The 15,578-nt window shown below is 27.1% G+C and overlaps 1 protein-coding gene across 1 annotated transcript; it reads right to left on the bottom strand.

The window, feature by feature from the left end:
- Positions 1-4,708: 4,708 nt before the first annotated feature.
- On the bottom strand, positions 4,709-8,838 carry LOC106756467 (mitogen-activated protein kinase homolog NTF6). Its single transcript, XM_014638907.2, has 6 exons — positions 8,388-8,838; positions 8,164-8,293; positions 7,923-8,060; positions 6,325-6,657; positions 5,998-6,181; positions 4,709-5,630 (listed from the first exon to the last, which is right to left on the bottom strand). The coding sequence occupies exons 1-6, from the start codon at positions 8,546-8,548 to the stop codon at positions 5,455-5,457; spliced, it is 1,122 nt and encodes a 373-aa protein (XP_014494393.1). The 5' UTR covers positions 8,549-8,838; the 3' UTR covers positions 4,709-5,454.
- Positions 8,839-15,578: the final 6,740 nt, after the last annotated feature.

The following is a 15,578-nucleotide window of genomic DNA, read 5'->3' on the forward strand; positions in this document are numbered from 1 at the left end:
ACTTAGGAGCAAGATTACCTAAAGAGAAGGTAGAGAACTCTAGAAAAGTAGTTTCTAGAGAGATGATACGTTTTAAAATAATAAAGCTCGTTTATAACAATTCCTTTTATATTAAAACTTTTTAATATTAAAATAATGGAGTCTCATTATTTTTAACTCACTACCACTTCTAAAATATCATTTTCTAGGTCTTCACAATTTTTAATTTTATCTTTTAATAAATAAGTAGTTTTAAACCCATACACACGTGATGATTTTGATTTGTGATGATGTTGATTTGTGTGTTTATTAAAAGAAAATTAAAATTTGAGAAAAATAATAATAAAAGATAAGTTTAAATTTGTAATTAAATTTTAAATATAATCAATTTTAAAAATGATTTATAAATTTATAAAGCTAATATGTTTGTAAAAATATAAATACTAAACTTTCTAAAGATGTTAAATATGTTTTTGGTCTCTTAACACTTTTGAGTGAAAATTGAAATTAGTAACATTAGACTAATTTAGTTTTTCATCTTTAGAACTGCATGAATCTAGTTGTTTTAATCAAATTTTGTTAATTTTATTTGATGTTTCATGATAACATTTGAGTTATTTACCTCATTTGACACATTTTCACTTCAACGTTAATTGAGAAACGCAATTGAAACGTCAAATAAAGCTAAAAAATATTAGTTAAAAAGACTAAATTAATACATTTCTAAAGTTGGGAGACTAAACTAGGCTAAAGTTTTGAAGAGATACTAATTTCAATTTTCACTAAAAGTCAAGAGACCAAAAACATATTTAACCCAGATATAAAGAATAAAACATGTGCAAAAATAGAATATACGCTATAAAAGTATATATGATATGTAAAAATATATGTACAGTTAATTTGCTAAAAATATAGATTAGTGTATGAATAAACTAATGTAATGTGAATTGCTAGACTCGTTTAATAAATGCATTGATAAACTCGCTCGATATGTCTTGTTAGACTTATTTATTCCGTATATGGACACATTTGTCTAATGTGTATTGTTAGATTTATCTAATTAGTATGTGGACAAACTTGTGTAATGTATATTCCAAGACTCATCTGATCATATAATGGATAGAGTTATCTAATGTATATAAATATATTCATCTAATATGTGTATGAACATACTTGTCTAACGTATATTGTTGAATTGGTGTAATCAATGTATGAACAAACTCGTCTAATGTCTGTTACAAGACTCATATAATTAATGTATAGACATATTCTTCTAATGTGTATTCTTATACTCATATAACCAATGAATGGAATGACTCGTGTAATTTTTTTTGTTATACTCATCAAATTAGTATATGGATAGATTTGTATTACAAGAACATACTGGTTTAATGTTTAGTAATAGACTCGTCTAATTTATGTGTTGAAAGACTTATCTAATATATATTGTTGGAGTCGTCTAGTAAATATATGAATGACTCACATATGTGTATTGTTATACTCGTTTAATCAATATATCAACAATCCTGTCTAATGTTTTTTTTTTTGCTTTGTTCATCTAGTCAATGTATTCCTATACTTGTCTAATAATTTTTTGTTATACTCATCTAATCAATATATGAAATTATTTATCTAATATTTTTTGTTATACTCATCTGATTTTTGTATGGACAATCTCATATACTTTTCTTTTGCTATATTCTTTTAATCAGTGTATGAAAAGACTATCTAATATGTATTGTTAGACTCATCTAATCAATGCATCGATAAAGTCACCTAATATATATTGCTAAACTTGTTTAATCAATATACAAATGCACTTATATAATGTGTATTGTTAGACTCGTCTATTAAATGCATATTCAGACTTATGTAATGTGTATTGTAAGACAAATTTAATTAATGAATGGTCAAACTCACCTAATGTATAATAATAAACTCGTTTAATTTGTGTATATACAAACTTGGATCTTCTTCAAACTTCAAATGTTATGGTTGCGGAGAAAATGATCATGTTAAGGATAGATTGTCCAAACGCCAAAAAGAGTGAAGAGAAGAAAATAAGGAAGTTCTTCAAGAATAAGAAATATTATATTGCTTAGGAGGATAATATATCAAACTCCTCCAACTTAAGTGATTCTGATGAGTAAGCAAATTTTTGTTTGATGGCCAAGAATGAATCTTGTGAAAGCTAAGTGTATCTAGTTATAATAATGATTATGAAGAACTTCATGATGTTTTTCAACAATTATTTCATGAATAAGATAAGAAATTAAAAAAAGGAGTTCAAAGAGCTAGAATTGAAATTTGAAAAATCTCTTGAAGAAGAGATTTTGAAAAAAAAATTCAAATCTAGAAAAAAAAAATATTACAAATGTTGAAAGTGAATACTGTAAAAGTTACATGTTTGATATTGATATTTTTGAGAAATTGCTTGAAGAAGCAACAAAAGATAGAAATATTGAATGTTTAGTTGTTACCATTTATCAAAATGACTGAGTTAATTTTGTGATGAAAGTTTCAAAGTAATCTTTGAATGTGATTATGGTTGGGAATCCAAGTGTGAGTTAAAGTCTCACATTGGATAGAAATGAGAAAGTAGAGCACTATATAAAGATAAAAGACTCATTAGTCCATTGTCTTAAGGTTTTGGGTAGAAAGTGGTGTCAATCTCTTATATGGTTGGATTCATATCTTATTGGTGTTTATTTCTTTCATGTGAACCTCCTCCTTGATAAACCCAACAGTATATAAGATTCTTAATTTTTAAAAAAGATAAAGTTTATAATATAAAAGAAGGGGACCATTAAAAAGAACAGGATGAACCAACCAACCTTTTGAGTCCACTTATATATTTTTTGTGGATCTCAATTTTCAATAACTTCCACAAGTGAAATGAATGCAATCCTCAAAAGTTTTTGTTTTCTATTTTTTTTATTTTATACTTAGAAATGTTATATTTTTAATTTATTGTTTACTTTAAATATTTCTACAAAATAATAAAAAGGGTCGTTTTTAATATTTCTGTATAAATATTTTTAAAATATATAAGATTTTTATAATTAAAAATGGAACATGAGTAAATGTCTTTTAAACTCTTTTATGTTAGATTTTGATAATGGTAATATCCTAAAAGAATTCCAAAAATCTAGAGTCTGGACATTCGAGTGCCCTGTGTCGTAAACGTAACCCATATTCGTTATAATAGGTACTCTTTGTGGGTCTAACTTCATGCACTACCATCATTCACCGTCCATTTCCTTCTCCTTGGAAAGAAAAGGTATGAAATGTGTAAAAATAGTTGATATATGGGATAAAACTTTAATTATGTGGAATTTTATTTATTTATTATGACTATTTGATATTTATTTAAATGATAGTGAGCATTTTATTTTGATGTTTATAAAATTATGATTTTTTTTTCATATGGAAGAAAAAATATTTATTTGTTTGCACTAAAATTTGATAATATTATCATATTTCTATAATTTTATTTGTTGTGATGTAAATTTCATATTTATTGTTGATAAGGATAAAAATAACTATCAATTTTTACTTTGAAGACATGAATAATATTGTGAACACATATTGATCACGTTCTAATATCATCATGATTTTAAAAAACCAACTTCAAAAAGTTAAAATTCATGAAGTTAAAAAAAAAAAATCAAAGATTTTTATTTTTTAAATATTAAACGTATATAACATAATAAGTGTTAGAACTTATGGATATCTCCTGACATATTAAGTATTAGAAATAGTTAGAGAATATAATATTTTTAATCAATTTATTTTCTTTAATTTTTGGTATTTTATCATTTTTATTATTATCTTTCTCTATTTGTTTTTATATTTTACATAATATTCTTTGTTCATTATCTATTTAAATAAAATATCTTTTGATTGGTATTTTATTTTTAAAAATAACAATAAACATTCAACTTATAAATTTTAACCATAAATCCATAAAAAAATCTATAAAAATAATGATTTTTTTAAAAAGAAGTGTACCTTTCTTTCTCGAATATTTATAAAATTATATTTGTCGGTTTAATTTATCCTTAATAAACAGTATAACCATCACCAATTTTCAATAACTTTTAATAGGGTTGTATTTTAACTACATTTAATAAAATAAAACAAAAATGCCACATTTATTATAGACTACTCAGTCAAAATCAACGATTAAATTTAGTTAAACATCAATTAATATATAGTATATACGCTCATTTTAAAAAATCGCATTAAAATCAAGCTGTTGGTCAACTTCCAACTAAAACCTATACACTTTATTGATAATCAACCATTATTACCACAAACAAACTGAAATACTTGATGATTATTTCAATTAAAATTTAAAAAAATAAAAGTCAAAAAATACAAACTAGAATAATAAAAAAAATATTTTTGGTTTAAGATTTTTATTTTTTAATGCTATTAAGTCTTTTAGTGGTACATTTTAAAATTAACTATAAACTATAAACTATTGCTTCTATTACAATATAACAATAATAACTACACTATTTAATTTGCATGTTTCTTTAACATGAACGTTTATGTACGTAGTGAACACATAAATATAACATGCATATGTATATTTATATGTACCATGTCAAATAAGAAATTAAAAGTAAGGTTCCAGTCATTCAATCATTCAATAATTATTAACCATAATTCTTCTAATAGATGAATTAACACAAATTCGATTGCCAATTTAAATTGCAACACATTATGAATTCAACTCTTCCAAAGTTGAGCTTTTACAAAATAAAGGGTAAAACAATAATCATCAAGCACAAAAGAAGTCATTAATATAATAAAATTCCCTGTATGCAAATATCAAAGTTTTCCAAACAAGTATCCCTCTCAACTTTATCTTCCAAAGTGAATCTCACAATTTAGTGGAGCCAAATTCCGCAAGTGGAACTAGCAAGCTGTGATTGCCATAACTCTGTAATTTGAAGGAAAAGATAGTTTACGAGCACCAAAACAGAATCCAAAGTTCAGAAAACGCATCAGAAGTGTGTCTAAAATTCAAAAGTGAAAGACAGATAACGAAACAAAACCTCTGTTATAGCCACCCAAAAATAAAAACCACTATATTGTGGCTTATCTTCAATAACTTCTGTGTAACTACTATATTTGGATATTTATACAATGCAAAGCCAAAACGACAACGGCTTAGGCCTTGGAAGCATATGCCCCTCTTATGCATAACAAGCACCAACGCTTTGTGGGTACCATAATCCTCTCCAAGAAATAAAAAAGGTAAAAGAAAGTTGCCCTCTCAAGGCAACTGGAATGGGAGAACCTATCTCCCTCACCATTTCCATTACAGAATCACATGCTGCACTTGCAGCTCCAAACCTACTAAAGCAATTTATAACATGTTTGATAGAAATAGAACCTTTACCACCCAACTCCAAACCTGAATAACGAAATTCCATATAAAAATTATTTTGCCAATTCCCGAGGCTATTCCAACATCTGGTCCTGGCTGAAGTTTAGAGACTCTTTCCATATGAGCTCCTTTATGTCTTCTTCGTTAAGAGTTGTCTGTTCGAAATCAAAGATGAAAGGAGTTGGGCAAACGGGCTCCTCGTTGATCTCATGAAGACTTGCCATATATGGGTGATTTAGTGCTTCTTCGACTATGAAACCATAGAAAAGAAGTAAAACTTATGAACAAATGAAAGAACGTGATAAAAACGATCAAAGGGTAAAACGTGATTTAGCCTTTTAGGTCTTCCGAGATTTGCTCTAAATTGATTTTAGTTCCTACCATTTTAACACCGTAGTTTTGGTTCTTGTACATCTGAAATGTGGTGGATTTGTCTATAGTGAAGTAAAAATGAAGTACAGAATTGAGAAAAAAAAATGTACCACATTACGAAATACAAGGTCTAAAACTATCGTTTTGAAGACATACTAAAACAAATTTTGACTACATACTGAGGGATTTAAACATATTTTACACAAAACTTAATAAATTATTAAAAAAAAAAAAAAGAGGTATACCAGTTATTCGCTTGGAGGGATCAAAGACCAACATTTTCTCAGCAAGATCAATTGCTAACGGGGACGTATCAGGAAACCGCTCAGCAAAAGACCTCTTCTCTACATGTGGAAGCTGCTTAACATATTTCTTTGCATTATCACTTCGGAGGAACCCAAGATCCGAGTCATTTGGAGAACCTAATAACTGTTTTGAAAGACGATTATCAGGACTTTGTTCATCAAGATTTCATCACTTGTAAGCTTGCATTAACCATCAATAGTAATTAAAAGATAAACTTTTGTACCAATTCAACACGCAATCAGGTACTGAAGAGAGAAGACAAATACCTCAGTTATAAGGGCCAACTGCTGAACATAATCTTTACCAGGAAATAAAGGCTCCCTTCTAATTATCTCCATTAAAATACAACCAACCGACCAAATATCAATAGCAGCAGTATATTCTGAACAATTCAATAACAATTCAGGGGCCCTGTACCAACGAGTGACAACATATTCTGTCATAAAGTCCGTCTCTGAGGTTGTTCTGGCAAGCCCAAAGTCACATATTTTGAGATCACAGTTTGCGTTGAGAAGTAAATTGCTTGGTTTTAAATCTCGGTGCAAAACATTTGCAGAATGTATGTACTTCAATCCTCGCAAGAGTTGATATAAAAAGTACTGCAGTGACATCGAAAACACAGTTTAAGTTTAATGAACTACAAATTTCATTGATACAAATCAAATGAAAAGACGAAATTTAGATTTGTAGGGCAGTGATTCATAATCTGTTTCAAGGAAAAAGCATCAGAAGATCTGATGCTGGTTTCTGAGTTATTCAAGGTTCTCGGACAACAATAGATGGCATCGTAAACAGATGCAGCACTAAATAACCAATTTAACAGTTCCATTTTCTAATTAGCATTCTTGATAATTTTTGTATTAATAACAACTTTCTAATATCATTCGAGTAGTTAGATTTCTTTTTCATTTGTCTTAGATCCTTCATGTCGAGAAGTCAACTTAGTTTCCAACTAATCCAGGTTGAGCCAGTGGACTCACAAGTTATACTAGCGCTTACTCTCTTTACAACACTCAGTCACCCCCAAAACTTCATTTAAAAAAAACAAACTTCTTATCTCACCACTTGGATTAAATTCTTGGTGGTAGTTAGATTAATTGACAATCTAACTACTGAACCATTCGATTAAATTAGATTCTCCTCCCATACCATCAAACACGGTCACTAACAAGTAACAACTACTGAACCAAACAGTCAAAATGCCACATAACATCTATGCCGAAAAATACGGGGATAGGAGATAAATTAAACTCATCTTCATCACTATAAAAATGCATATGGTACTTTATATAGTCGCTTTTCGTGTATCCTTTACACATGATACCTTTTTCCTACGTTAAAAACCAGTAAGCACCAAAGATGCCCATTGAGTGGCGGTCATTACAACACAATCAAGACAACAAATATCTCCACATATTTTGGCCTTGATTATATGGATATCCTCCCCAACAGACAATACCACTCGAATTGGATAAGACAACTGTCATAACAAACTCTAGCTAGCTCCTAGTATTTACTATATCTATATACTCAAACTCGAAATTACTGGTTAAACTAAAACATTATCATGTCAATTTATTCAAATGGTCAGAGATACAAGCATGTCCACATATCCACCAAAGAAGAGAACAAATACACTATAAATATGAACTCCCACTGTCTTGTATTATTCATATAAATATCTCACCATTATCCCTGAAGCTGGGTCTTAGACACCCACTTAAATGTAACAACACTCTTTTCTCATACTAACTCTCAATCACTCCTCTGACGAGTGCACACTTACATTTCTTTCAAGCCAAACATTCCAAACAATTAGTCACCACCACCATTCAGCAATAACCACAACCACGCAACTCCTCACCTGGCAGTGCTCATCAGTGAGAGCCTGATTAGACTGTATAATCTGATGCAAATCGGTGTCCATCAACTCATACACAATATACACATCATTGAAATTCTCCCTCTCCGCTGGCCGAATTATGTCCTTAATTTTAATTATCTGCAGAATAACAAAGCAAAACGAACCAAACAAAACATCATTACAAAAATGCACAAATCATCATTATTTAAATTTCTAAAAATCACCGAAAAAAAAAACACACGTTATCATGTTCCATGTGGCAGAGAAGCTTGATTTCTCTGAGCGTCCTCTTCGCGTCGATCCTGTTGTCAAACGCATTCCCAATCTTCTTAATCGCAACTCCTTCTTCGGTCTCCGAATTCGTCGCGCAGCTGGTAAATTCATTCAAAAACCAGTTAAATTAATTAATAACTAATTAACTAACTAAATTAATTGAATAAAACAGCGAAAAAGAGAAGAACGAACCAAACGATGCCGTATGCGCCTCTACCAACGGGTTGCAGAGGCGGTGCGTACTTCGCATAGACTTCGAAAACGTTGCCTAAGATGTTGTAGCGCACGTACTTGCCACCGTGAATTGGAATCCCTTTCCCTTTCGGTTTCTCAGATTCGGCGTTGTTTTCCATTTCCTTCCGTTTCTCTGCACACAAACCGAAGCGAGCAAGGAAAGTGAGTGAGAATTGGGATTCAGGATTTCAGAATGTGATTATTATTAGGTCCACTTTGCCACAGTGACTTCAATGGCTTTTGCTTTTTGGCGTTCGGACTTTTCAAATTTAATTTCAAATGTTCGAATCTGCTTCGTCGTTCTTGTTGTAAACCTTCCCGTTGGTGATTACTTGTGGACAACCCAAAACAACACTGTCCATCAAAATTATCTTTCGAAATTGAATCGTGTCAGTGAAATCCCGCTCCTTTTCTTGCAGTTTTTTTCTCCTTTTTGTAAAGGACGAGAAGGCCTAGAGAAAAAGCCTCCATAAAACAATATGTTACGGCCCTTTCTTTATGCACCCCCATAATTTCCTTGTGCACCCCAAGGGGTGTTTAAAAGACAAAACTGCCTCCTTTTTTGTTTTCACCCCTTATTATCACCTCACCCCACCACACCTTTGTTTGGATGGACTCAATAAATAGTCATTTTTTTTTCATAAAAAAAATAGTTTTCACGATTCTATATTTCAAAAGGTAAAAAAATATTTATGAATTTATATAATGAGAAAGACACTTTTGAATACTAGTTCGAAAGATATTTTTGAATTACATAGTTCGAAAGACAGTCTTAGATTACATAATTTGAAAGACGCTTTTGGATTATATAGTTCAAGAAAAACTGACACAATCTAAAGTTTATTTTATGCAAAAGGGACTTCCGAATTGTGTTTACATAAAATTATTGTTCGATTGTTCAAACTGAAACTAAAAAAACTTCCAAATTGCAACAGAAAATATTAATATTTTAGATTGCATAAACCTAAGTCATTTTTCAAAGACATAATAAGAATTTTCATGTTTATGAATGTGCATGAGAAAATATGGGGTGTAAAAAGAAACTATACAAAGGAATGCCCAAAGCATTTAATGAAATATGTTCTAAAATTATTTTCTAGAACATATTAACATGTAAAAAAATAAATGTCTAAAACGTGTTATTGATGTTTTAAAGATGAGTTAAATATATTTTAGTTTGTTAATTTTTATTAAAAATTAGAATTAGTCTATCTTTTAATTTTAAAATTGTATGAATTTAATTATTTTAATCAAATTTTATTAAATTTATTTAACATTTTTATCACAATATTTGAGTTATTTACACTATTTAATATATTTAGATTTAAAGTTAATTATTAAATACATTTCAAATCTCAAATAAATTTAATAAAATTTTATTAAAATGATTAAAAGATAAAACATCAAATTGATTTAAACTTTTAATATGACACTAGTTCTAATTTTCCTTAAAAATTAAAGAAAAAAACTATATTTAATCTTTAAAGTAGTTTTTCCATTATAATTATATATTTTTAATCAATATCAGCACTATTAATCTATTTTACATAAGGGTTGCAATTTGGGTTCCATCAAATGAGGCATCATCAGTGATGTAACGTTATCTGACGCAAAGTAAATTCTTAGTAGGAAAGGAAAGTCTAGAAATCACTCGTTTGTAGATAATTGCAATAAATAATTTGGCATTATTTGTTATATAAATAATAAACACAGTGGACCATATATAACGATACGTTCACGATAATTGAAAGTTACAAAATCACCCCTTTATTAACTCAACAGTTCTAATAATAATTTATCTTCAATTATCAAATTAAAAAAATAAATATGATTTTTTTTATATTTCCGTTCACATTAATTTATAATATTTTGTATATCTTCAACCATGTATTATAGAACTTTTTCCCTTGCCAGCAGCTTTATTAGAATGCTGATACAAAAATGTGTAAATAATTTATGATCAACCTTTTCCATATAGGGTATGATTGAGAAAAAACTATTTGGTAAGTGAATTCATAGTTGATAAAACAAAGAGAAAGTTTTTCCATTCTATGCAACTATTAGATGAACCAAACAGGGCATATCATTGCACTCCATTTCATATCTGCACAACTAAATTTTATTATTTTTTATGTTTTAGTTTTCTTTCTAATTGTTTGATGTTTGTGTTTTGTTATTGGAATAAAAATGAGTTTCATAATGATTAATGTGATTTGATGTATGGGTTTTTTACTATTTCATTATACTATTTTTCATTTTAGATAACACCAAACTTAGTAACACATAAAAGTGTGTTACCTAAACACAAAATGCAACAATTTTATAAGTGTTGATTTAGATATTACCTAAACACAAGTGTGTTTGTTTAGTTGGAAATCTAAGTATGAGTGTAAGTTCTACATTGGATAGAAAATGAAAAAGTTGAGCATTATATAAAGGTAAAAGACTCAACTCATTACTGTCTTAGGATTTTTTTGGTAAATAGTAGTGTCAATCTTTTATGTAATTAGACTCGGATTTTATTGATGTTGTATCTCTCCAATGAATTTCCTTCTCAGTAGACCTAACATGTTCATTTTGTCTTTTCACGTTGATGAATCTAATTTATGGTTCTAATGATGAAATTGAGATACAATTCGCTTTAGGATGAAGTTGATTTTGATATATGATTATGTATTTTTTTTCAATGTATTGCAAAGATTGTGTTTACTTTGATTATTCATCCTCCCTGTTAAAGGGAAGGGACAGTGAAATGAATGTTGGTTATGTAATAAAAAATAATTGATATTGTTGATAACTAAATGATCTATGTTGATAATTTGATTGGATAGTAAACCCTAAATAGTGATTAAAAAAATGAAGGAAATAAATTGTTAATGTTTTTTTTTTAAATTTGGGTGAGTGATAAGTACATAGTTTAAGTGAATTTTAGGAAAATTTTGACCCTTATCTTATTTTTATTTTGGTAAATTTAGGTTACACTTTATTATATTTTGGTTTGTTTTATAGTTTTAAGTATCAAATCAAAGTGGAAAAAACTAAAAAATTAGAGAAAAATCATACAATTTTGATACGCTAAATAATAGAAAACTAAGCCGTAAACTTTTTCAAATAGGAAACTTTAAACACTAAACTTATACTTAATGTCATATTTTTTTAAAAGATGTTAGAAGTTTCACATCGACTAGAAATAAGATCAATTTATAATATATAAGTGAGGTGCAAACCTCACCTTACAAGTCGATTTTGTGGGATTAAGTTAGGTTTTAAAACCCACTTTCTAATAAAATAAGTTATTTCAAAACAAAATTTTAAATTGATGAATCTCAAAGTGAAAAATTTCAAATTGTTAGATCTACAAGTGAAAAAAAGTATATTTTGTATTTGACAATCCAAAAGTACCTCATTGTTTCCACAATAAATAAATTCAAAAACATTCCATGTTAAACAATTTAAAATATTTCATTGGAAACTTATATCTTTTTAATTACAATTTGTATGATTTAAAAGACTTTTATTCATCTAAAACATATAGTCCATAAAAAAACTGAATATTAAATTATTATTGTAAATTGCATTATCTAGAAGAAACTTGAAAATAAAATGATTTGAAATAAAATGTAGACCTACCCATCACAACTAGTTTCAACACGTAGATGACTTTCATATCAAACAACAATACTAGAATTTCATGACGTCCTAAGCAAGAGCTCATGAAAATTGAACATAATTACAAAAGGAAGAAATGAACATTTAAAAAAAAATATGAGTGGAGAGTCATTTTCTCAATTTATTATAAAAGTATAGGATAATAATGTTTCCATAAAAAATATTTTTTTCAAATAATCCAAACAAATCATTCAAATTAGGAAACAATCTATGGATAACTATCGGATTCAACTAATCATCTAATTAAGTTAAACAAATCAGTAATCAAATTTAATAAAATTAAGATGTGAAAGGTTGATCCTAATTGAAAGGCTATTAAAAAACTCAAATAAAAATATGTTTGTTGAGACTGCGTATTTAATATTAATTATTAAACCGATTCAATATCAAATTAACTTAAATACAGTAGTATTTTAACCCATACACTCCTTCAATAAAAATATTCAAACATCAAAGGAAAGAAGAAAAAAGAGAGAAAAATTGCTTGAAATCAACTCTTAATCCCATACGTAAAAAAACATTACATTTAACATTTTAAATTAAAGATAAATTTATATATATACTAAAATATCATATATAAATTTACATCTCATACATATATAATAAATATAAATTTAAATGTGTTGTCGATCATTATAAATTTAGTTTATTTTTTATTTATTTTAAGTCAAAATTTACCTCTTATGAAGTATGAAAAATTTCTTACAAGGAAATACCACAAAAGTTTGTAGAATTTTTAAAACGATAAGATTATCTTAAATAAATCTCTAAAGTATTAAAAGATGGAAAAAATATATATTAAGAAAATACATGTAATAAATTATAGAAAGTTATTACATGTATGATAGGAGACATAAATAAATGAAGTGATACAATAAACATGTTTTGTGTTACTACATAATGTGTGAATTTTCTTTCCATTCACACTATTAAATTAATGCTATAAATTTGAGTTTTTGAGATGAAAAAATTATTAATTAAACTATTGGTGAGTGCTACTTAATTCTTAGCTTAACATTTGACTCATTAAACTGTCTTTATGAACACTCAATCAAGAATGTAGACACTACTATAATACGCGTAAATGATGATAATAAATTAAGCACCATACTCTATAACATGAGTTAGTTTTTAATTCTTTTGTCCATTATGTTTTAGTGAATAAATACTTTTGTGCTTCATAATGTTATGGAAACAACTGTTTTTTTTTTGGGGTGTGAAATAAAATTTCGTATCACAATAAATTAAGATTTGAAAAAAAAATGAGAATCATTACTTGATTTTAGCGTAAAAATTAAAAATAATTTATATTTTTTTAAATTACGAGGAAGTTATAAAATTTAAAAGTTTTACTTATTTTATGTTATATTGATTTTTTTTTTTTTTTACAAATTTCATACTGTTAAAAATCAGTTATTTTTTATTTCATCATCTCAAACATGCCAATATTAACACTGACAGTACGTAAATGTAACTCGTTGTTCAAGCCACTATTTAGAGTTCCTAGAGTTCCCTGTAAGACTTGTTGTAAAACCCGCTGTCGAACTTGATTAATAANTCTTTGTTGTTCAAAATCAATGACTTCTTTTTGTAATTTTCTAATTGTTCCAAAGTCGTATAAATTGAATTAATTAAATTCAATTTTTCTCGTTTGATCTCAGAATAGCCATTCACCCTAAATAAGACTAATTCATATTATATAAGTCGATACAAACCTCATTTTACAAATCTAATAAAATTGATTAAATTAGGTTTAAAATATACGTCTAATCCACGTGTTTAATAAAAAATGTGATTTTTCTACATATTTTTATTGGTTTGATAAACATACTCGTAAGAATTCGTACACTTTGATCATCATTTTAATGATTCGTATAATAAATATATTAATGCCAAGATTATAGTAAGTTATATATTTTATGTCAAACTTTACTAAAATGAACTGATGTACAGTGCCGATTTCATTATCTAATTATTAAATTATGACTATTTTTATTATTATTTATATTCAAGTTTGTTATAATTAAATAATTAAAATTATAAAGTGAAAAATCGGTCATATAGTATGAATATAAAATGTATTTTTTTATTACATAATATAATTGATTATATGATAACTCTTTTAACCATTAATCACTCAGTTAAAATAGTTCAAAAGAACGTATCAATTAGAACACAAATTTGTGTTGTTCAGTTTAATTTTGGTTAAAATTAGTTCTATTTTTTATTTTTTTTTGAAAACGATAATTTTGATTCTTTATAATAAGTTATACTTGTTTTCTATCTTTAGTATTTTAAACTTCATTCACTGAGATAGATAAATTATTATTTAAGGAGGTCATCAGTATCTTACTGTGATGACTAAATTAATCATGTTAACGACTAAATTTTATTATTCATTTCCCAAACATTATAGTATTTTATTGTTCCTCTTATCTTTTAACAATTAAAAAAACAAAAAGTATATAAAGTTAAATATCTAGATTAATTTTAAATAGATTCTATTAAATAGAAACTATATTATATAAAACATTGACAAACATGAAAAAGCAATTTTTTTTTCTTCTCCATCATGCAAGAATCAGAATATATAAAAGATACATCTTAGTCGAGGATCTTTCACTATCTTTTTATTAAACAAAATTTCTTATCTAAGTATACCTCATAATGGATAAATAATTAATTAAAATCAAATTTTTCATAAATTTAAAAATAGAATTAAATATGTTTGTAATTTATAAACTTACACGTAAAATTAAAATTCATAATAATACTAAAAAATTCTAAATTTTAAAAATAAATAGATATAATCTTCTTATTCTAACAAAATTAATATTTTTTACATATTAAATAATATCAACAACTACCATGAAAAAGTGATTAACACTTAAAATATTTAATAAATATTGTTGTGTTAAGATGTAGTTCGTTCTTAAAATTTGAAAATTAAACTATTAAAATTTAAGAATTTTAATTTAACAAAATTTTAAAAACAAAAAAAAACATTTAATTCATAAAAGTTAAACTCGTTTTATAAAGTAATTTTATAAAGCTAAGCTATATTTAAATTACTTTTAATATAATATCAAATTTTATTTTAATCAAAGTTATACTACAGTTTAGACAATCCATAAATATTTTAAAATGTTTACTGTTTATTGCGAGGTAATATATTTGAAAATTTACACTAATGAAATATATGATGAAATTATGGTATATAAATAAAAGTAAAGCGAAATGATATTTCAACACCCTTATTTGACACTACTTTGACACTGGACAGGTGTCAGTATGTCATTGGGTGTTTTTGTTTTAAAAAATAAATTCTTTTTAATTCTGAAGGAAGGGCAAAGTTGGAATAAAGTTTGATTTATTTTCAGTTTCGCGGTTTCTTTTCCATTTCTCTTTCCTTGCTCTCTGGTTTTGATGAAACAGGGTCTTCCTTCCTCTCTCGCGGTCTCTTCTCGCTCTCTTCCAATC

The sequence above is a fragment of the Vigna radiata genome, chromosome 2 (genome assembly GCF_000741045.1).
Source record: "Vigna radiata var. radiata cultivar VC1973A chromosome 2, Vradiata_ver6, whole genome shotgun sequence".
In the NCBI taxonomy this organism is placed as follows: domain Eukaryota; kingdom Viridiplantae; phylum Streptophyta; class Magnoliopsida; order Fabales; family Fabaceae; genus Vigna; species Vigna radiata.